The sequence below is a fragment of the Podarcis melisellensis genome (assembly GCF_964234715.1).
Source record: "Podarcis melisellensis genome assembly, chromosome: 9".
In the NCBI taxonomy this organism is placed as follows: domain Eukaryota; kingdom Metazoa; phylum Chordata; class Lepidosauria; order Squamata; family Lacertidae; genus Podarcis; species Podarcis melisellensis.
The window spans coordinates 34,414,328-34,439,451 of NC_138541.1; the positions used below are offsets into that span (position 1 = coordinate 34,414,328).

General features: G+C 41.0%; 1 protein-coding gene across 3 annotated transcripts in view; it reads right to left on the minus strand.

Moving 5' to 3' along the window:
* SLC7A11 (solute carrier family 7 member 11) overlaps positions 1-25,124 on the minus strand; it is a 97,484-nt gene that overhangs the window by 25,744 nt on the left and 46,616 nt on the right. For all 3 annotated transcript variants that reach the window (XM_081926105.1, XM_081926106.1, XM_081926104.1), the window contains 5 exons: positions 23,375-23,501; positions 19,472-19,587; positions 9,252-9,377; positions 6,130-6,229; positions 5,486-5,530 (listed from right to left, as the gene is read on the minus strand). In XM_081926105.1, coding sequence (XP_081782231.1) covers positions 5,486-5,530; positions 6,130-6,229; positions 9,252-9,377; positions 19,472-19,587; positions 23,375-23,501 — 514 coding nt within the window. The remainder of the gene's footprint in view (positions 1-5,485; positions 5,531-6,129; positions 6,230-9,251; positions 9,378-19,471; positions 19,588-23,374; positions 23,502-25,124) is intronic.

A 25,124-nucleotide genomic window follows, 5' to 3' on the forward strand; every position in this document is an offset into this window, starting at 1 on the left:
TGTTCACAGTATCTATAAATATCCCCAAGCTACCAACAGTAGATAAACAGCTCTAAGCTGGATCCAAACCAGAAGATCCATTCTGCATTTCAAGGTTATCATTTATACAAGTGTGCCCCCAAATATGCATTCCTGGAGGAGGAGGGCTAGCGATGTGTCATATCCACTGAAGAGAAGACCTGCAGAAGAAGCTCCTGTCCACATTACTTTTAAAGCGTGTTTATACCACCCCAGTTTAACAGTCATGGCTTCCCCACAAAGAATTCTGCAAGATGTAGTTTACTCCCTCACAGAGTAACAATTTGCACCCTTAACAAACCACAATTTCCAGGATTATTTGGGGGAACCCATGTACTTTAAATGGGAGAAAAGGCAATATGTTAAATAAAGGAGTGCACAAAGCATATTGCTTCTCTCTTCTAGACCAGCCAGTCATGCATCACCCAAAAAGAGGATAAGAATTTGCACAAATTTCCCATATAGTCATCTATAAATATAGACACCAGGATTATTTGGGGGAAACACAATACACCTCACCATAGTGTGGCAGACACTGGGTGATTTGTGTACCTGCTTGGACCGCAGGCCACAAGCTGCTAACTGTTGATGGGCTCCTGGGCTCCTATTGTTATGGTTCTTCATCTTTAAACTAGACTTGGACTGGACAGCCTTCAAAATAGAGAGTGCTGTCCTCCACAGTGCATGGTCCCCCTACTGTCTTCTGACAACCCCATGCTACCCCTTGGTACTTGCGAGTGTCCCATGGCTGAGTGTGCATGTGTGTCTAGAAATCAGGCACTATGGCAGAGTGCAGTAGATTCAGGGGCTCTAGATTTTGGCAAGCCAAAACATCCTGTGATGCTCTACCCCCCCCCCCCCCACTCAATGAAGTGATAACAAAGGGATCTCAGTATGAAATCATGAGAGATCATAGCACCCAAAATGGCTGCTGTGCTCTTGTGAGAGAAAACGGGATGGGACAGCCCTTTTTTTTCTGGGACACTAGTGGGGTATGCTATCAGCCCTATATTCAAAAGAAGACTTCAAAACTTCACATCTCAAAATATGAATACACTTTCCAAAAGTGAACTGTTACCAGTTAGGCTCCAAAGTAAATGATGTTTCTAAAACATTGAGCATCCAACAGTTCCCATTCTGTCACTGTCCACCTTTCAAAAGAGCTCAGGGCATGTGAGCGAAGTTAGACCTATCAGGCTTGATATTTAAAGTATCATGTGAGTTATTGATTTAACTAAGAATGATAGTACATCAGATTGCAGCATGCTAAAAAATTTAAAGGGCTGGAATTCACCAACATGTTGGAAGCACTGTGACATTTGGGAAGCTGCTCACCTCTCATTTATCTATGTCGACATCACCTTCCTCAAGTCTGGAAATATCCTCAGTATTATGCTTCGTCTTTTCATTTCTCATTGACTCAAGATGTGTTGACTTTCAGCCATTAATTAATATAAATAGGAAGCAGACAGTGCATTAATTAAATATGACACTCAGATTATTTAAATCTGATATTAAAAACCCACAAAGATCATTCAGGCCATTCTGATATTCTGCTTTCCCAAAATGAGTGATTATATCAAGCCCTGGCAACTTGCTCCAAGTCTGCTGCATCTTGGCTCCAAAGGACAGAAGGAATAAATGAAGTGAGAAGAACACTGGAAAAGCCTAATAGACAAACTGACTAATCTCACACCCCAAGGTCATAGCAAAGCAATTCATTCTCTGTATTCCAACAGGCACTAGACATGATTTATCAATCTGAGAGTAGGCTTACAAACACTATACATCTCAATAATACATTCTTTGCACAGTGTAACTTTTTAAACAATGATTGATTACCTGGATGGCCTCAAACTTATTTAACAAATGGAAACAGAACATTTGCAAACTTTCATGTTTAAACAAGGAATTGCTCTATGTACATTTTGCCACAAATTCTAGCAAGGATTTATGACAAAGGAATTTTTGAGAAACTGTTTCCAGCTTTAGCTTTGATAGATATTGAAGAATTTTTGCCCTTGGGTCTCTCCATTTTATTTATGTTTAGGCCCTTACCCTTTTATAGTGACAACACTGGAATTTTCACCTTAACGCTAAATAATTGCAGCACTTTCCTGAAATTTCATTTTTAAGGTTTCATGTCTCCCCTTAATGTTACCTATTGTTTTAATTTTAAAATGCCCTAAAATGTGTACAAATAGATGTTTTTAAGCAGGTAGTTCATGTACTTCATTATGTGAATCAACAGCTTGCACCATTCATTACTGGATCATTGTTCTTCATTCACTTCATTCAATTATTTCATTATTGTATTCTTCATTAATTTATAATTGAAAGGCTGTAACTCAGTGGCAGAGCACATGCTTTGCATGAAAAAGGTCCTAGGTTCAGGCATCTCCAGGTAGGCTGAGAAAAACGCCTACCAAAAATCCAGCAGAGCTGCACTGTCAGTCAGTGTTGAAAGTACTGAACTAGATGAACCGATAGTCTCACTCTGTATGTTCTGTATGCAGCATCCTATGTTCCTATCCTGTGTAATTATCCTTTTTAGGGGTCATGGATTAGCCCAAGTCACATGAGAAACCAGGAAATAACGAACACCAATACACCCAAGTGGTATATTCCTTATGCAGCTTTCACAAATATCCTAAATCAAAGTGTAGTGATGTATTAAACCTCAAATACACCTGGATTTAATTTGTGAATTCCAAACTAGCCAATGTTTTCTACTCTTGTACAGCAAAATGTTTTGAAGAAATGAATGCCTAAAAGTTTACATTCCAGTTTATCCCATGCTTACTTTGGAGAGTTGACTGTAACAGACAAAATGACACAACAATCTACTACAAAGGTCAAGACAAAGTCAAATGTGATGAGTTATGCTATACTTTTTCCCATTAATGTCCCAGGAAATATATTTGCACCAATGTTTCCAGTTATGAATAGTGACTTCTAAGCTACAACGTTGAGATCAGTTCCTAGAAATTTCCCTTAATAAGCAACAAAATTGGTATATAGTGCAATAAAGAAATCTCGTGATGGTTTCCACATCCCAATACTCCATATAACAAACTCAAAGGTACTGGTCCTTCCAATATGCTTGTTGCAGCATAGGTAGGGTGAAGGTCTAAAACATACATGAGGGAGGGGAATACAATATAATGCCATTGTCAATTAGGACAGCCTTGACAAGGTTAAGGTTTCCCAAAACACTAGTATTCTGATAAATGCAACACTGGTTATGGACAGCTGCCCAGTCATGAATTCCAAAGATGGACTTTTGCAACTCAGTATCTGCCACCCTCATCTCTTTTCATTGGATAAACAGAAAACACAACCTGTTTGTATGGGATTGTTTCAAGTGAAGCAAGCAAGGAAAAATTGAATATGGCAGGCTAAAGCAGTCGCAGATATAATTCTGCAAATGATTCCACATATCCCTGTACCAAATTACTGATTCAACATCTCCCCGTGCCATGGAGATTTACTATTTTGAGGTGCAAATATCTGTGTTTGCCACATAGTTCTTTTCAGGCACTCTGTCACCCTAAATGTTGCAGAAGGTTAATTATCACTGTTTGAGCATGAACTGATTATAGGAATACCAGCTGCCAGTTATTCTACATGGTGAAGTGCACCTGGAAACATACAACTGTGACTGATTTTGAGGCAAACATTTACTTTGGCACGGCACGAGACAGAAGGATTCATTATACACTTCCTTGTTCCAGGCAGTAATTTGCATCTACAGCTCTTCACAAAATATTACAAATTACACATCTGGAAGAATTATAATCCTTTTTTATGGCAATAGCAACACTTCCACAATGATGTTCTACAGAGAAGTCCTGTGTACAGTGTGAACTTCTGTGGGAGATTTAAATAAAACACCTACAGCAAAGCAAACAAGATAGTGATACAAAACTGCCTGTGGCTATGAGCCTCAAAACCTGCCTGTTCAAATAATTAAGCTCTGCATCTCCAGTTGTTCAGCATTAGAGGCCTCATCCAAAGATGAATGAAGCCAATAAAAAGACTAGCTCTGATTTTTATTGGGTGTTGGTGCTGAGCTGTTGAATCATCAAGCGCCTTTCCTCCCCTTAAGTCAGAGAAGCACTTCATTCCTCTGTGTTGCTGGGAAAATGTCTCAACTATTTGGGATGCAGATGTGCTGATAGAATCTTATACTGCATCTTCCCATTAGTGCATATAGAAACTAAATTTAAAGTACTAACCACTGCTTGATTTAATTGGTTCTGTGTCAGGACGAAGCCAACACTTCTGATTTACTACAAAGGTTTCTGTTTGTATCACAAGTAGTAACTGGAGGGAGTCTGTTTATGGTCACTTCAATAATTCTGATTATTTTTTTTCAACATTCTAACTTCATATGGAGAATACTTCCCCGAATGCAGAATTAAACACATTGTCTTCCACTTTATTTTCCATTAATAGCATTCATCTGAATATTTTACAGTACCCCAATGGCTTTCTAACAAGAGAGAAGCAACAATGCATATGTGCAGCAACACTCTGTCAAATTCTAGCTAGTCTACATTTTTTCTAGGTATTATCCATTTTGGCTGAAATAGCCAGATAAATGTGATAGCATGGGGCTCACATAGCAATGCACCTAATGCGGGTTGAGCACACTGACAGCACAATGCTATAGCCTACCTACACAGAATGAAGGGCGACAGCATCACCCTTGCATCAAAGAGCTGCCAGCATATCAGGACAGCAGATAACTGTATATTCAGAAACATAACAAGGCCATGTAGGGGGGAAATATGCAACCCTACACATCAGAGTTGGAGAACTTTTATTACCCTGAGACCCACATTTCCTCAAGGGTAACCTTCTGGGGTCAGAGTCACATTCACATAACATCCACACAAATCCATTTAGTAAAGGTAAAGGTAAAGGGCCCCTAGACAGTTAAGTCCAGTCAAAGGCAACTCTACATCCATTCAGTATAACCTCCATCCACAAACAGCAGTTACATGGAACACTTCCATGGATGTATTCCACATAAATTTAAATTGGGCCTTAGTGTGCTGAGATCACATTACGACTGAGCAACCTTATACACCACAAATCAACATTTAAATATGCCGTGAAATCTGCATTCAAAGCCTTATCCTTTCCCAGTGACATGTCAGAGGCATCTATTCAATGTTTCCCATAGAAAATTGCTGACATGCTGTAAATGGGGAGAACTACTTTCTTTTTGTCTTCAGTATACAAGAAAAGATACACACCTACGCAGGTCAGGTCGAATTAATAATTAGCAAAATTTCAAACAAAAGCATATTCAAACTGATATCATCATTGCAAGGAGAAAGCAACCTGACTGGCATGCAAGATTATGTGAAAGAGCATAGGTTTATTAATTTATTTTCTAGAGCAGTGGGACTTTTAAGATCAGTTTTTTTAAGAAAAGGAAGTGAGGGGAAGAACATACCTTTCTGGATTCTCTACTTCTTCAGTAACAAAATTGAGGTAAAACCTATAAAAGCAAAGATTAAATCAATTTTATTTACCAATATAGAATTTTTCACATGCAATATAATTGTTACTTAATACTCATAATAACTCTGTACAGCAGATTAGGCTTTTGAGTACACCTCAGAGTGCCCAAAAATCTCCCATAAAATTGTAAGTGGGCCCCACCACAGGAAAAGTCAGTTAGGCTACAATCCTATATTCACTCATCCTAAAATAAGTCCCATTGAACTTAATGGGAGGCCTATGTCAGGGAAGACACATACAAGAGTGCACTGTCAAGCTGCCTCATACAAAGTGCAACCGCTAGTTCATTTAGATAGCCATTGTCTTCTGCATTGACCTGAGTATCTCTCCAGGATTTCAGACAGGAGTCTCTTGCAGTCCTTCCTTGAGATGCCAGGGATTGAATTTGGGACCCTCTGCATACAAAGCATATGCTAGAGCACTTACGTCTATCTCTTAAGCTTAACATCTATATCATAGACTCCTGCCATGCTCCAAGTTTTAAAAGGGCATCAGTTTGGCTGAGATTTACCTAATAGCATATTGAGCATACAGTGGTCAGGCATTCAGTGTAATCCAACCTGTCATACCACTTACCAGCCTGAGTAGGCATACATTCCTGAATAAAAAGCAAGAGGCAATCCTTTGACACTGGCTGCATTCCCCACAAATGCATCTTTAAAGTGCTGAGTTTCTCCTGAAAAGCAGATTAAAATATATATCAACAATTTACTGTACAAAGAGTGCAAATCACCAGCATAATCACCCATGAGATAAATCCATTTATTGTTTTTCTTAAAAAAATCATTCTAATTCTAGCTTAGTAATCAGCCTCTCATACTTTAGACAAGAGGTTGTCAACCTGGTCCCTACCGCCCACTAGTGGGAGTTTCAGGATTCTAGGTGGGCGGTAGGGGGTTCCACGGCACAAGCTGAATCCTTCTTCCATTGAGCACTGGTGGGCAGTAAGGAAATTTTACCATCAAGAAATATGCATTAGTGGACGGTAGGTATAGAAAGGTTGACTACCTACATGCGCTGCTCTGGTTCGCCAGAAGCGGCTTAGTCATGCTGGCCACATGACCCAGAAGCTGTACGCCGGCTCCCTCGGCCAATAAAGTGAGATGAGCGCCGGAACCCTAGAGTCGGTCCTAATGGTCAGGGGTCCCTTTACCTTTACCTTTTTACCCCTGCTTTAAGTTTAGACAAATGGGACATCAGAAGCATGTGAAGAGAGGCATCCTTCTGTTGGCTGGCTACAAATGAGCACCATCTGGCTACAAATGAACATCCATAGACTTCAACAAAGCTCTTACAACTTTGCAATAAATGTCACAGATCAGGTAAGAGATAACATATACAAGAAGTAACAACTATGGAAACACTGGATACAAAAGTAGTGCCTTTGATAAACAAGGGCATAATCATTCAATCTAATGGATATACTCTTGCAGGTGTTTCACATACTACATGACACACAATAATTAGCAAAAGACACATTATATTTAAGCTTACATCAGTACCATCAGAACCAACACCTAAGGGTAAACATATTAGAAATAGGCCCCAGGAGGTGGCTACAAACATATAACAGGCTGTATGTCCCACAGCTGTTTGAAATATTTACCCTTTCACCCTAATTCCCAGTGAAGACTGTTTTGAAAGCAGTTCTGCTAATTTTTAAGAACAGCTAACAAGAAAACCTACTGACAAAACAATTCCTGCCTCATGAGCACACGCAGTTATACTTACAGAACACAGTTCCCCAACTTTCTACTTCAGAAGAGGGGGGTGGAGTGGCAGAATTCCCAAAACAAACATATGTTAGCTTAAAGCTATATCCACCACAACGTATAACAGAAAATTGTCAGAAAATTTGCTACGGGCATTATTTGGACACTGTGAACACATCCTGTAATATTTTAGCAATTTTCTTCCAGCACAGTTAATTTGTTCTCCCTACTATTAATCTACAGTAGAACTGAGGGAGGCCTATTGCTCAATCAAGGCTCAGCTAGGAAAGGAATATATTGACAGTCCCTTCATTCTAGAAAGATCCAGTGGTGAACCTTTGCAGGTGGGGTCAGTTTGGCAGGCTCTTCACTAAGAAGGCTGTCATGTGAAGTTCAGTGGTTCACCACAGGGAGTAGCCATGCACCAATTCCAGCAGCTCCTGGGGCTTTTCAGCTTCCCTTTTCCTCCTTCATATGCAAAGTAGGCAAATATGAAACTTCCATTTACATTTTGGAACAAACTGCAGTTTTCAATGATGTCCAAATAAGGAAAATTGTGAGAAGTTTGTCATAGTTTCAAATCATGGTTTGTTAATTTACTGCAGCCTATACAAACCATGGTTCTTGTATTTGGATGTAACAGGAAACTGCAGTTTGTTCCAATACAATAACAGTTATTCATATTATATCCATAAACATGTGGTATTAAAAACAGCTGGCACAATGATTATCTTATTAGATTCAAAGTAACCCTTACTTAAAAGAATTAGCCATCTGTTTAAACAGCATAGAAGAATAAGCTGAGAAAAGTTTTGAAAGTAAAAGCCAATCAGTGGGAATATAAACCTGAAGGAAGAAGCTGGAAAATTTTAAATCAAGAGTTTGGCTGTGTTTGGATGTAACTCATAACCACAGTTTAGCATTATGAAAATAACTCTACATGTGCCTTGGTTCACACAATCCTCCTCCTTTCTCATGGTCAAATGAAGGAAAGTGGAAACTTCTACCCTTCTTTTAGATTAACCACAGTTTAGCCTGTTGTGCAGTTAGTTGAAACAAGTCAGATTTAAAAGCTATTGTTTGAACTTGGCTTGTTTCATCTATCCATAGGCCACTAATCACCATTTGTCTGGGTTTGGATTGCACAAGAAGATGTATTTAAAACCTTTTAAAAGTCAGAGGTTTACACAAACACATCTCTCTATTCAGGCAAACAACAGGAATGATGGCAGTTCAAGAAACACAGTCCAGAGAGGTAGAAACATTTGAGGAAGACCTCAAGGGCTGAATTTGCCCCATGGGTTTGAAGTCCCCTTCAGCCCTGTTCTAAATTATACAGCAAGGAGCATTCAATGGTGCATGCGCCCCCTCCAAACCGCCTGGTTGGGCACTTACCCGTGGGCATGGTGCGCCAGCCAGGTGAGTGGGTGGCAGGAGGCTAACACCCCCTGCATGAGGCAGGCATCGGATCCCGCCCACAACCCCTCCCCTCTTGCAGGAGGAAAGGCTTTGTGCAATGGAATTTGATGAATGAAGAGCATTGTGGAAGAGTTTTGCTCACAGATTATGTATTGTCTTCTAAGTGTGTGTGTGTGTGTGTGTGTGTGTGTGCATGCGTGCGCGCATACACACACAGAGCTAAATGGAATACAGTATAAAATAGTTGTTTGAATGTCCCATCGGAAGTTCCGTTCCAATGCATTTACCCTCCTAATAATTTTTTTTTGAGAGGAGCAACTCATTGGCCCTTCATTTAAAACATTATGGATCCAGCCTCAATATGCTCTCATCAGCATGCTGCTGTAAATATAAGTTCTTCTCAGCATAGTTCCACTTCCAGTTATTTACATGACAGTATGGAGCTTAAGTTGAACAAGCAGAGACTAATTAAGAGATTTTGCTGGCCTCAGCACTATATGGGTAGGGACAAGGGTGGGAAGGGGGAGATAAAAGCACTTAAAATAGCATTTACTTTTCACTTCATACCTTTAATTAGCTGCATAACTCCAGGGACTATAATTATCAAAATTGCTACGAGCTTGCAAAAGGTTAGGAAAATCTGGATGCGGGCACTCCAGCTGACACTCATGCTATTCAGGACCATTACAATTGCTGGAAGGGGGAAAAGAAGAGAAAATAGTTAAAAGAAAGTGCTACTCATCCCTCCAAAAGCACCGTAAGCTTCATCAAGGGAAAGCTTTCCCCAGCATGCATTCTAGGCATTTGCAGAAGAAGTGGAGTTACCCTTATAAACGTTTCCTTCATTAGTCTTCTTGCCACACACTTTTTTTCATCATCCCACTCTCCTCAACATGCCTTTGCTAAAGCACTCCTTTCCCCCCACCACCACTGCCGTTCTACCAGCCATAAATCTCTTTGCAAGCTTTCAACAGCAGATATTAAAGTTTCTTCCTTCCTGGCAGAACCATTCAGTGTTGATAATTGATGAACTGGTATAACTCAGCCTTTAAACTGAAAATTAATGTCACTTTCCCATTTCAGTTGTAATCTTTGGTTTGATTTAACTGCAGATTTGTATGGCATTGAAAACATTGAACAATGGAATAAAACAATCAGAGTGCCAAATCCTCGCAATTATGGGCCCTGCAAAACATTGCCCTTTGGGCTCAATGTTCACATTCATTTCTTCTCCTAAAGGTTCTGTGTGGTTTCCTCTAGAGAGATGCCTTGGGGAATGTGCATTCAGCAAGGTGGTTATAAGGAACCTTTCAGCTCTCTTGGGAAGCCTGAATTACTTCCATATTCTTAAGTGTGAATAAGTACATGAGCAAAAGACTATTACCTACTAAGTTACATCAGTTTTGTATCAGTTCAACTGCAATGACATTTTCCAAAGAACACTGGGAAATCTGGAAAGAATTCCCCAGAGTTTCTTGGGCAGAGGGAATGACTTAAAAAAAAAATGTTGCATAGAATCATAGAGTTGGAAGAGACCACAAGGGCCATCGAGTCCAACCCCCTGCCAAGCAGAAACACCATCAGAGCACTCCTGACATATAGTTGTCAAGCCTCTGCTTAAAGACCTCCAAAGAAGGAGACTCTACCACACTCCTTGGCAGCAAATTCCACTGTCGAACAGCTCTTACTGTCAGGAAGTTCTTCCTAATGTTTAGGTGGAATCTTCTTTCTTGTAGTTTGGATCCATTGCTCCGTGTCCGCTTCTCTGGAGCAGCAGAAAACAACCTTTCTCCCTCCCCTATGTGACATCCTTTTATATATTTGAACATGGCTATCATATCACCCCTTAACCTCCTCTTCTCCAAGCTAAACATAATAATAATAATAATAATAATAATAATAATAATAATAATAATAATAATTTATTTGTTCCCCGGCCATCTTGCTGGGTTTCCCCAGCCACTCTGGGCGGCTTCCAACAATTATGAAAAATACACTAAAATGTCACATATTAAAAACTTCCCTGAACAGGGCTGCCTTCAGATGTCTTCTGAATGTTAGGTAGTTGTTTATCTCTTTGACATCTGACGGGAGGGAGTTCCACAGGGCGGGCTCCACTACCGAGAAGGCCCTCTGCCTGGTTCCCTGTAACTTGGCCTCTCACAGTGAGGGAACCGCCAGAAGGTCCTTGGAGCTGGACCTCAGTGTCTGGGCAGAACGATGGGGGAGGAGACGCTCTTTCAGATATACTGGACCGAGGCCATTTAGGGCTTTAAAGGTCAGCACCAACACTTTGAATTGTGCTCGGAAACATACTGGGAGCCAATGTAGGTCTTTCAAGACCGGTGTTATATGGTCTCGGCGGCCGCTCCCAGTCACCAGTCTAGCTGCCGCATTCTGGATTAGTTGTAGTTTCCAGGTCACCTTCAAAGGTAGCCCCATGTAGAGCGCATTGCAGTAGTCCAAGCGGGAGATAACCAGAGCATGCACCACTCTGGCGAGACAGTCTGCAGGCAGATAGGGTCTCAGCCTATGTACCAGATGGAGCTGATAAATAGCTGCCCTGGATACAGATTTGACCTGTGCCTCCATGGACAGCTGTGAGTCCAAAATGACTCCCAGGCTGCGCACCTGGTCCTTCAGGGGCACAGTTACCCCATTCAGGACCAGGGAATCCTCCACACCTGCCCGCCTCCTGTCCCCCAAAAACAGTACTTCTGTCTTGTCAGGATTCAACCTCAATCTGTTAGCCACCATCCATCCTCCAACCGCCTCCAGACACTCACACAGGACCTTCACCGTCTTCACTGGTTCTGATTTAAAAGAGAGGTAGAGCTGGGTATCATCCACATACTGATGAACACCCAGCCCAAGCCTCCTGATGATCTCTCCCAGTGGCTGCATGTAAATGTTGAAAAGCATGGGGGAAGAGGACACAACCCTGAGGCACCCCACAAGTGAGAGCCCAGGGGTCTGAACATTCATCCCCCACCACCACTTTCTGAACACGGCCAAGGAGTAAGGAGCAGAACCACTGTATGACAGTGCCCCCAGCTCCCAGCCCCTCAGGACGGTCCAGAAGGATGTTATGGTCGATGGTATCAAACACCGCTAAGAGATCCAGCAGAACTAGGAAACAGCTCTCACCTTTGTCCCTAGCCCGCCGGAGATCATCAACCAGTGCGACCAAGGCAGTTTCAGTCCCACGATGAGGCCTGAATCCCGACTGGAAGGGATCCAAATGGTCCGCTTCTTCCAGGCATGCCTGGAGTTGTTCAACAACCACTCGCTCAATCACCTTGCCCAAACATGCCCAGCTCCCTTAGTCGTTCCTCATAAGGCATCGTTTCCAGGCCTTTGACCATTTTGGTTGCCCTCCTCTGGACACGTTCCAGTTTGTCAGTGTCCTTCTTGAACTGTGGTGCCCAGAACTGGACACAGTACTCCAGGTGAGGTCTGACCAGAGCAGAATACAGTGGCACTATTACTTCCCTTGATCTAGATGCTATACTCCTATTGATGCAGCCCAGAATTGCATTGGCTTTTTTAGCTGCCGCGTCACACTGTTGGCTCATGTCAAGCTTGTGGTCAACCAAGACTCCTAGATCCTTTTCACATGTACTGCTCTCAAGCCAGGTGTCGCCCATCTTGTATTTGTGCCTCTCATTTTTTTTGCCCAAGTGCAATACTTTACATTTCTCCCTGTTAAAATTCATCTTGTTTGTTTTGGCCCAGTTCTCTAATCTGTCAAGGTCGTGTGATCCTGTCCTCTGGGGTGTTAGCCACCCCTCCCAGTTCCCTGTGGTTACCAGGTCGTCTCCCATCCAGGTACTGACCAGGTCCAGACATGCTTTCCATCTGATGAATTAATTTGTTTGTTTTCTTGCATCTGTATCCTGCCTTTCTTCCCTCTAGAACCTAAGGCAGAATTCCCTGTGGTTACCCGGTTGTCTCCCATCCAGGTACTGACCAGGTCCAGACATGCTTAGCTTTAGCAAGCAGGTGACCTCAAGTGCCTCCACATGTCTGAGACACACACTTCTCCCTACCCTATTTGCATGGTGATGCAATTACTTGTAGTTGTTATATAATAATAATAATAATAATAATAATAATAATAATAATAATAATAATAATTACCACTTCACAGACCAGGACTCAAGGCATCTAAAACATTTTTTTAAAAAAAAAACCATATTTTTTTTTAACCTAAAACACACTTATTTCACCCACCAGGACATTTTGTCAAGCAACCTGCCCTATGCCTGATGCTATTATATATGACGTCAGGGATGTCATATATGATGACTGAGCTGAAAGGTTGTTTGCAAACAGTGGCGATTTCTGCCCCCATTTCTGCTTCAGTCAGAATTCTCTAACATCCCTAGTAATTACACTCCTCCCCTGCCATAATGAGGATACCTGGTTGCACAGTAGCTACATTTTTACTTTCTCACAGTCTTCCAAAGTGATGCTAGGCTGAGGGTATTTGGGGAAATTAAAAGGGCAGCTAGATGCCTAGAGTGACCAATCAGGGGGAAAAAGAATTCAGGGAGGCAGGGTAGATACCAGCATGGTCACTGCTAGGATGCTGGGGCCCTGGGAGATGCCCAAGGATTCCAGGTGCAGATGTAGGGCAAGCAGGAATGAGCAGTGGCATCTGGCTAGCCACAAGAGAGCAAGAAAACACATTGAGCATGGACATCTGCATAGGGAAAGTCTATGCAAGCAGCCTGTCCTTGCTCAGTACATGAATGGTAGGGCTGAGGAAACCATGCAATGTAGGAATAGGGCAAGTGGTGCAGTCCACCTTGTATTAACTAGCCAAACTTGGCCCTCCAGCTATTTTTGGACTACAACTCCCATCATCCCTAGCTAACAGGACCAGTGGTCAGGGATGATGGGAATTGTAGTCCCAAAACATCTGGAGGGCCAGGTTTGTCCATCACTGAACTAGAGTAATGTGTGAAGGGGTCTAGAGGAATCTGTTCTTCATGTATAAATATAAATATATTATATACATTGCAATGCTGCCATGGCCAGCTATAAATATAAAGTAGGCAGTCAGATTAAGGAGCTTAAACCAAAGAAACAACAGCAACAAAATCTTAAAAAGACACCACCCAATCTCCAATTTTTCCAAAACAGAAAAAGGATTACAGGGGGAGAATAACATGTTTAGAAGTTTGCACTGGGCCCAGAGAAGTGATTGTTTGGTTGTTATAAATGTGCATATAATTAAATGACTTAATCCTTATGTTTAAAGAAAGGGGCAATTAATGGTCAATCAGTAGCCAAAGAAAGAAAATATTGTTTATTTTCTTCCGTCCAGCTACTCATTCAGGATTAACTGGAAGGCTGGGTTAACTGGAAAACCACCATCACATTTACTGCGCAGACAGATTCATGCAGAGTCATGGAGATTAGCAGCCTTGTGTATCTGCCCTGGTTAGATCTATAAATCCAGACTACCCAAGATGGAGGCTGTGAACTTGCATACTAAAAATACTGAACTAGTGTAATGCTTCATATTGCCAGAATATTGATTCACAATTATCGTCACACGTACAGGAATTTTTTATAGGTGTACAGCATGTGGTGCTCCTTTACACAACTTGGCCACCAGCTTCCTCAACATGAAACAACAGAGTTCACAACCTCAGGATTAATTTAACCTTGTGTTTGTTATGTTGAGCTATTCTTTAGATTCACAACTGAATACATCCTTGGTTACAATGCCACAAACTAAGGGCCTGTCCACACTTGTCCCAAGTCAAGAAACCTTGGGTCCAAGTGGTTTGCAGCTTGTCCAATGGCTTTCCCCTGTAAAACCTTCTCTTTAGCATGAAATTGGAGTGAACGTCAATCTGAAGAAAACCCAATGAACATTTGCTCCGATTCAATAGTAAGCAGTGGGTTTTCCCAGGGGAAAGTGGGCGGGGGAGTGTTTACAGAAATATAGATGATCCCTGAAAGAGGTTTGGGAATCCAATGATGATTTGGTGGGAGAGAAGCAGCAACTCAGTAATATGCTGAGGGGAAAAGACATTAAACTGTAATATCTGTTAGCAACACAGTTCTTTCAGGTTAATTGCACAATGATATATAGGCTGACAAGAAGCCATGGTGAAGTATATGAAAGGACTTTAAACACCGACTTGGTCTTTTAAAGGAAAGATCAGAATAAAGAGAGTTCAGCTTCTCTGCCTTGAACACAGTTATACAACTCAGGGATGAATGAGTAATCCAAGCATCTTTGCTCCTATGAGCACTTAGTAGCAACATTTCAATACAGCGACCTGCCTTGCAGAAATATGTGCTTGATTTTCCGTTAGTTAATAGCCAGCAAGAACCTGAGTTATGTGGATGACAAAAGTTCACACAGCATCTTGTGGCCTCCTTTCTGAGCAGTCCAAGGAATGAATCATAAATCACTCTTCTTAAGTGAGTCATGCTTAATGCAATGAAAAAGCCAGCATCTGTTTGAGAACAGTTTATCAGTATTTATAGCAAGGCTTTATTGTAAGTTCTGCCATGTTCAAACTGGTCGTGAGGCTGCCAGCCTGTTTTGTGGCTGCTCTGTTGTGGCTTTGTAGTTAGTCGTAAAAAGAGGGAAAAGGTGTCATTTAATATTACAGCACATGGGGTTTGCTTTTATAAGTACATCAGTGTGTTCATCCACCTGCAAAGTTTGCACAATCTTCCTAAGTTTAATGTGGAGTGTGGGTGTGTATGTTAAACTAAAAAACCAAGGTAGGGGTACAAAGAATTACATAGAATATATTTATGGAAGTATGAAAAGTATGGAATGGATATGGAATCTCATATGTGTCAGTTTTGTATTTAGAGATATGTATGGGGCACTGCTAAAAAAAATAATAGAGCTACTTAACATTTATAAATATAGTGATTTTAATCTATTATAACAACATTTTCTATCACAAATACAAATAGGTAGCCGTGTTGGTCTGCCATAGTCAAAACAAAAAAAATTCCTTCCAGTAGCACCTTAAAGACCAACTAAGTTAGTTCTTGGTATGAGCTTTCGTGTGCATGCACACTTCTTCAGATACATCTGAAGAAGTGTATCTGAAGAAGTGTGCATGCACACGAAAGCTCATACCAAGAACTAACTTAGTTGGTCTTTAAGGTGCTACTGGAAGGAATTCTATCACAAATATACAAATAAAAAAATGTAAACATATTTTGATATTTTTGTGAGCCAAAAACTGTATTGCATGATTCACAGAACTGCAAAATTGTAAAAAAAAATATGTACTGATCTGCACACGAGTCAAGGAAGTGAAGATCAGGACAGAACAGTACAAATTGGAATTTACAAAAATTGAATTCATCAGGCATCCAAACAGAAGTACTGCTTGTGGTAGTTTGTCTGACTATGAAGGTGGTATTCAGACTATTCTAGACAGAATCTGACTTGTCCTAAAGGATCAGGATTGATGTCTTGTTGTGGGGGAAGGGTAGAGTCTGACTGATCCACCCCAAGCTGCTTCTGTGGCACATTCACCAATGGAAGATCATGCACCAATTGCAACTGCCTCTGGATAAGGACATTCTAGACACAGTAATTCATGTGCTGACAATCTGAACTACAACTCCCAACAACCTTGACTATTGGCCACAAGAGCTGAGGATTTTGGGAATTGTAGTCTGACAACATCTGGAGAGCAGCAGCTTGGAAATCCCTGGTTTATCTTAGTGGGTCTCCTGTTTATTCTAATTCTCAAACCATTACCTTAGCTCAGCAAGTGATCCATAGCAAACTCCCAATCCCAGTTCATTAGAGGTAATGGTGCTGTTCCCTCAAGGGACCCAGATAGTGCTTCTTCTTGCCTGTGTGCTCAAAGCAGGGCTGACATTCTACTGTATTTGGTGATCAGTATTTTATTCTCCAAGGGCAAATAGGCTTGCCCTGCAGGGTTTAGCATGCCTCATCCTGGAGTCATTCCAGTTCACCTTACTATAATTGCTTCTTCATGCACATCTTTCAGTGTCTCTCCTGACAGCGGCCTGCCTTGTTCTCAAAGCGCTTCCTAAAAGAGACTCCATTCTGAAGCAGCAACTCCTCCAGCTCACTCCCAGGCTCTCATTTGGTCTCCATGCCAACCACTTGCTGTTAACTCCTATCTCCCTCCTCAGGTGACATTATTTTAGGAGGACTCCACCTTTCTGCCATACTGATGCTTTCTTTTTAATTAAGGCACATACGGTAATCCTGGTTTATCTCAAAGATTGCCCCATTAAATTAATCGTGATGAAATCCCATTCCAAATTATACACACATTGTGGTCAAATTAAAAACACTAGGCAAATGTTTACAATGAAATCCTTTCCTGCATCCAGCCACCAACGCTGTCCCAGGGGCAAATGCAGGATCAAACATCTGTTTTACTATTATCTTTCCATGAAATATTTTCCACATTAACCTCTAAAGCTCATAACTTTAATTCAATTACTTAGATAGAGCCTTTAGGTTTTAACATAATTAAGAGAGAAATAAGGTGGTCAGGTATTGATTCTTTCTCCACGTTTTGGGTTGGTGGAAAAGCAGACTCACAAATAACTTTGGGACCTGGAAGTTCAAGGACAATCCAACTGAAGAAAATGCAAAATGAGTGCATTTCCTTGTGTAACTAGAATTGTCTTGCATGACTTCACTCCTTCTTGATGCCTTTAATTTCCTTTCTAATGTGGGGTCTGGCTGCCTGTTTGTAATATCTGTTAATATAAGGGCCCAGCTTACTATTTCGGCATATTCTTAGTACAAAGAGTTCTGTAATAGATAGATAAACTATATGTGCAGCAGCTGGAAAACAGAAATTGAAGATTTGCCCTTTTGCTCACTTGTTAGGCAATGTCGCTTGCACAGGACGTAATTATATAATTTCCAAAAGATGTAATCTAGGGATCCAGATTTATTCACACTTAGTGTAGGTCAATTGACATCAATGGAACATATATCAAGCCCTAACTTAAGTTCCATTGATTTTAATGGATCTGTTCAAAGTATAGCTTCCAGTTCTTTTCATTTCTCCTACAGATGTTGTTAATAAAATGTGGCCCTAGTTCATCCAATCTTGGGTCCAGTTGCCATTATATTAAGTCAATGCAATATTGCAGTCTTGTGGCAAACGGATATGTGGAACAAGGGGATTTCTGAGATATATCCAGACTCAAGGTTTGACTTTCTATGCCAAACCCAAGAAGATTTAATTGTGCTCAACAGAGGATGGCCAGAGGTTGACTTTAAAGCAGTGTTGGCCAGCCTTAGGTCTCCAGCTGTTTTTGGACTACTACTCCCATCATCCCTAGCTAGAAGGACCAGTGGTCAGGGATGATGGGAATTGTAATCTAAAAACAGCTGGAGACCCAAGGTTGGGAAACACTGCTTTAGAGCACATGTGGAATCTATGTTGCGTAGTGACCTCCGTAAAAAGACCAAAATCATCTTTATGCCAAGTAGCCATGCTCTCTTCATAACCTGAATACATTAATATTTCAGTCCTTACTGGATTCAGTTACAGTCACCTTTTTCATATTCAGTCTCACCCCTATATCAAGTCTCTGCATAATTGCTGGGGCTTGGGAAGAAGATAAATGTGTAAAAACTGGAGCAAATATTGAAGCACCTGCCAGCTGCCACATTGGTCAAGAAACAACTGATATTCAATAATATCAAAGGTCACAGACAGGACTTAGTATCCATAGCCCATAATTTGCACTGCTGACCTCTAAATACTGAACACTGACTAGGTTCATAATCAGAAGTTTAATACTCTACTGACAAAGGAAACTTCACCACCATGGGGCCTGGAATACTGTGTCCCCCAGATGCACCTGTGACTACAACGTGACCTACTCATTTCACTTTACACTAAACAGGAAGGTTAAGTGTGAGAGTGAAAAATATCACAAGTTTGTGTGACTGGCCCTTGAAAGTATGTAAGCAAGTACTGCCCATCATAGGCCTAGCTTTTCTCAATGAGTCTTCATCAGTCTGGACACACCAATCCATCTCAACTAGTTAAATAACTGGTTCCTCCCAGTCTACAATAGTAGGCCATAAACTCTGCAGTGCTAAACAAGCCACAAAATTTCAGACTCTGCAGCTGAGCTAATGTTTGCCAACCACTAACGTGTTTTGTTTTTCCAGGCAATCTAAAACAATCCAGGTGTCATGTGCCAAGTGTCCCACATCTTGGATCATAAAGAGTAGACATCATTTCCCTGTTGCCTGCACCATCATGACAGTGGGCCAGAAAGACAGAGCTATTCTATTTCAGCAAGAAGCTGTCTTAGAAGATTTAGGGATGAAAGCTCTGAGTCTGACAGATTCAGTAATTCCAGTTACAGATTTCACCTATCTAATAAGTATCATTGCCATATCTGGTCAGTTCTCTAGTCTGAATAAAAGATATCAGCCAGCTGCTGCTTTCTGCATTTGTACCTTACCTTGCCTACCCTACTGGGTTATTTTTCACCCTTTACCATACCTCAGAAGAAAAGCCTTACCCAGCCACTGCAACTCAAACTCCTAGCAAGAGTGTTTGATTTCATAATGTTTCCCACTCTCAAATATAAACCCCTTGGTCATCATGAAGTATCTCTGAGAACAGTCTGTTTTAAGACTATTAAAACAATTCAGTTACAAATTCACATTTTTAATTTGTCTCGTATGAGTTGTATTAATTGAGTGCAGAATTTATTCTTGCTTTCTTCTGCCTTTCACCTGCTTCAGCCCATTTCTCCTAAAAACTGATACTTACTGATTCCCATAGCTGTAATCAGTTTAATAGCAAGGTCTGGGATTTCACACTGGATAAAAAATGGTTCCAACATGTAACGTCCAAATGCCAGGGAAATCACTGCTGTGGCAGCAGGGCTGCAATAGAGAAAGAAAGGGGGGAAAGGTTGGTCAGTTTACAGGTAGATATGGAGATTATTTACAGTATACATGCCTACATGACATGTCAGGCTGTGTCAAATATATTACACATGCCAAATTGCTGGTGAATTTTCATGAATGCAAACTGATGTGGAAATGTAGAGAACTGAACAACATTTAAAATATGTAAAGCTGAGAAAAACAGAAATTAATAGATTTGCCCATCCCTACTTCCAGAGTTTTAGGACATTGTCATTAAGGTATTCATCCTATGAAGGCTGGATAACATTTGCAATTATGAATTGCTTGTGTGAACAGTCTAGTCATGTGAACACTGTAACATCAGAAAATATAACTCACACAACTTTTGTGACTACCCTTCTGCCAAGCAGAAAAACGTTTTTTGCACTCTTTTTAAAAATGATTATATATATATATATATATATGAAATTCATTTAAACAGGAACAAGTTCTTTTGTTCTCCCTTTTGTGCTCTTGGTAGCTGCGATTCCTGTGCTTTTGGGACTTTTTCTTGGCTCATAATCTTGAGGTTTTCATAAGCGTCATTTCTACATTTTGTGACGGTCACAGTCACCAGGCCTTATTAAAATGAGGAACTATCCCTAAAGAAACTTACTTTGCACAAAAATCTACAAGCAGAGAAAACCGATTGCTATAAACAATTGCTGGAATTCAAATACGTATAATTCAAATACATAGAACATATGCCAACACTATAGGGCTTGGTGTTTCATAACCGTGGCTTGGTGTGATGTTAGAATTGGTTCCTGCTCTAAACCAATTCTGGTTTACACCCTTTTCTTAAACAAAGCAAGAACAGATGTTGTGGAATCCAGCTCCCAAAATCCCTAATCAACATCCCTAGCCAATGGTCAAGATAGCAGTTGTAGTCCAACATCTGTAGGGCAGCATATTGACTAACCCAGCTGCATTCGGTGGAGGAAGTGTGTCGAGTGTCTTGAGAAACTAGAAACCATAGCTAGAAGTGTCTTTGCAAACTGGTTTGGCTAGGTGGAAGCTGAGACAGGCAAGTGAGAGGTAATATTACAGTCCAAGGACGAATTCCAGCCAGGCAAAGGTACTCAAGAACTGTATGAAGAACAGGAGAATCAAGTCAATGGCCCATCTAGTCCAGCATCGTGTTGTCACAGTGGACACTCAGATGCTCATGGGAAACCTTCAAGCAGGGCTCATGCACATGCATGGCTCCCAGGACCTTGAAGGCAGAGGATAGGCATTGTGGCTAGTAGCCACTGGTGGCCTTATCGTCCAGTAAGGGAACTGGGCAGCAGGGCTGTCTTAAGCATATCCGGTGCCATGGTGCAAAGATCCCTCTAGTGCTCCCCCCCCCGGCAACTCCAAAACAAGGGAGGGGGTGGTGGAAAATGTCCTCTGCCTCCCCCAACACCCTGATCCCCAGTGTGGTGGCAGCGATCAAGCAGGAAAACATGCTGGTGGACATGCTCTCTGGCATCGGGGCACCCAGGAAGGCAGCCCAGGAAGGCTGTGTGCTGCCTTTCGCTAAGAAGCAGGAGGAGAACAACGGCCGGGAGCAGGGCTGCCTTTAGCAGATGCAGAGGCTTGGGAGGGAAGCTGCGCACAGCTTCTGCGGGCATCACATCGCTCTCCTCCTGCGGAGGCTTGGGAAGGAAGCTGCATGCCTGCCAGCCATATAGTTGGTGAGGCGCAGCTGGTGGGCATGCAGGTAAAGGGGAGGCTGCCAGCAAAGCCGCGCAGCTCCCCCACTCGCTAGGACACCCCTGGCGCAACGAACCACTAACACCAATGGGAAAGACGGCTCTGCCACCTGGAGAGTTGCATTCAGGCTGAAAATGATTCCCCATTAAGGCTATTATGAATGTAGAAGCGGAGAAAGAGTTAAGCACCTCAATCCCTGCCCACTTCTTTGCTCCAAATTCCAGGCTCACAAAACTGCTTTACTTTATGAAAGCAAAGCCAGGATTGGGGCTCTCTTATTATATACATTGCATACTATGCTAAAGTATTTGACTCATCCTTTAAAAAAATAAATAGATGCCAAATTTATTGACACAACGCCAATCAATTTATAGCAGAAACTTAAAGCATTATTTTGGCAGGGGAGGTACTCTTGATAACTACAGATCTGGACAAGCATGTATCCCAGGATGCATGCCATATCCTGGCTTGAAAGGATCTTGCCTTTATTTGTTTTGTGTTGGGTGTGGATTAACACTTGCTAATCAATTCAGTGTGTTCCCAGGAGAGTGACGCACCTCAAATATATATCCCATTCAGAGTGACTGAGCACAATTGTTGTTAACCAAATCCTTTATTGCTACAGCTTGTTATGTAGGCATATGAAGCAATAAGAACAACTAAAATAAGCTATGTAAATACATGTGGCATGGGGCGGGAGAGGAAGAGGAAATGAGAACACATATTTGTTTCACTTGTATGGATTATCTTTAGTAACACAAGCTCCTCAGATGCAGAATTAGAGTAACTACATCCACAAGCTAAACTGCCTACAGATAAACCTGTTAGCTCCCACAGGTGCTCAAACTGTATTTGTTGTGATATGAGAGCTATTTTAAACAGCCTAGTAAACACTCAGCAATTCACATAACATAACAAGGCATTGTGCTTATTTACTAAGCCAACTGGCAGTGTAAATTGTAGGTTAACAATGTTGTAAGTGGGCCACTATAAAAATGGAATCTCTTGGGCTAGGGGGCGGGAGAACTTGTAGGTTGAAACCAGTTTAGCCAGCTCTACTTCTTTTTCACGCAGGGAATAAAGTGTTAGAGGAAGTGCAATATTCTCAGATCACCCTGGGGCAACAGAACACAATTTCAGCCTCACATAGATTTTCACATTTTACTAAAAGACACCTACAAGTGAAGCTTTAAATTTGTTCGGGACCACTCCAGATCTTGCTCCTGAACACCCATCAGTCACCCTCTTCCTTGTCACCATTTGGTGTATATTGTGGTCTAAAATATTGTGGTGCCCACCCACAGAGTTCCCACAGCCTGCCATGCCCAGCCCACTGGAAATTCCAGTGGGGCTCCCTTTTATAAGAAAAAGCAGGGCATTGATTTACAGCTTCTTTTCTACCAAAGACTCCAAGGCAGGGTTTAGAAATATTACTACATAGTCAATACTATATTGAAGTAGAATGGAGGCACGAAGCATACTGAAATGTTAGCCCTAGCCATATTTGCCACAAAGCCAGACTCTGCATGCATACAATTCCATGTACAATAGACACATGGGAGGGTTCTTTCATATTGTATAGCCCCATCTGCCCAAATTTGAATCAAACACAGGTGTGCATGTCTCATGGATGCACCAGGGGAGTTGCTGGAAAATGATGATTACTACCTGCAAGTAAGTTTCATAAAAGCCAGCAGACACTGTGATTTATTGGGGGGAACTTACAAGGCTTGGATAGTTTTAAACCAACATTGTGATGCAACATGAGGTCTGAGTATTATTAATGTTCTGCTTCAGCTTTTTAGAGCAAACAAAATTAAGCATTTTTTTAATTTTAAAAAATATTGCTTTTTAGAGTTTCTTAATTTTTACAAATTAACAATTAGCGGTCCAACTATGTCACAAAGGAAAATCTTGGGAAGCAAGAACAGGATGCACAGACTAAGGGACAGAACACAGCTGGACTATGTCCACACACACCATATTTTAAATTGATTTTTGACTTTCAAAAGCATACTGGGAGTACAAGACAACAAAACAAAAGATGCAGACAGAATAGACTTACCGTATAATGAGCAGTTCCACCCATACTCTTACAAAAGCAGGTAGAGGGCCAAAGGCTTCCAGAATGTATGTATAATGCCCACCAGATTTCTTTATGCTTGTGCCCAGTTCAGCATAACAGAGCGCACCTGCAAAATTATAATTAATATTAAGGCATCATTTCTGAAAGATAGCCATGCTTATCTATAATGAATAGTCAGCCTCATACATTTTATTAGCATGCATGTAGCCCAATAGCATTTGCTTACATTCATGCTCCATGCCCCATGAAAACTACACAAGGCCTATTCATGCAAATGCTTCAGGAGATTATTTTTTTAAAAAACTTATTTATTGACTTATCTTCTGACAATGGGTGGCATCCAACTAAGGCACAATCAGAGTAGATCCACGGAGATTCATGGACTTAAGTCCATTGGTTGGACTAGATGATCCACGGATCCCCTTCCAATTCTATGATTTTTTTTATTTCAATGGGACTTCTCTGGGTATGACTAAACAGCACAATCCTAACAAAGTCTACTCTGAAGTAAGACCTGCTGAATTCAACAGGGCTTACTTCCAGATAAGTGGGGTTAGGATTGCTCAGTTTATTTTGAATCACAATCCAGCAACTGTGTGCAAACATCCCTTTCCAACCAGGACTAGAAGTCCTGTAGTTGGTTGTGTTACTTTATGCAATTAATTGTGGGTGCCCTGAGCCTCTGCAGACAGTTGGCCATTATTCAAATTGTCTTGAAAAAGGGAAGACTTGTGATTAGGAGACAAAATACAGTCAACAATATTATATTAATTTGGGTGTTATTAGTTTTTTGAATAGAGTTCCATTCATAACCCATGCAATCCATAATCAATATAAATCAGTAGTAAAAATTGTCACAGGGAATCATCTTTCCTTTTACTGGAGATTTTTATCAATGGTTTGCATTAACATTATTTCATAATTTCACTGAATATTCTGATGGCTACTTTTGAGCATTTCAGTCTCTCTCTTTTTACATTTAAATGTATTTATTAAAGCATCACTTCTAAGGGCCACCAGAGCATTTAAATAGACCTGATAAAGTCACTTGCATCTCAAATTTTATTTCTTTTCACTTCAATCTACATAACGGTTAGCAGACCAATTTTGTATATACAGATAGTGGAATTATTTAACATATGCCAATCAACATAAGCTCCTTTTCTGAGGAAAAAGTCAGTGCTATCTGAAAGTTCTCCTCTAAAGTTAACTTCAAAGAATTGCATTTAAGAGTTACACAGCTACCTGTGCTTTGTTTTCTATTTAAGAATTCTGCAACTGGATCTCTTATTGCATAATCCATGAGGAAGAAGAGTAGAAGATGAAACAGTGTGAAGGCAGTGTCTATCAAATTGTTGTCAAAGCTGTGCAGAGAACACTAAGAGGACCTTTACTGACCAAATACTTTTAAGAGAATTTAGCACAAAAAAGTAAATTTATGCGTTTACATTTTATTTCTTCTGTTCCAAACACATCACTCCCGGACACTGGTGCTCTATTAGCCCAGATGCTGATGCTCAATTAGAACGTAGCATAAACAGAAACAAAATCCATCTCCTGTACTAATTAAAATGAAATTATTTTGAGGCTGACCCTTACGCTGGCCCTGTATATTATTGTTGGCCCAACAGCTATACGTTCTGATTCTGTTCAAAATGTTTTGCAAGGGCAGATAAAGCCTTGTCTCTAATCTTTCAAGTGCACAGTAAGTTGACACAGGGCAACATTC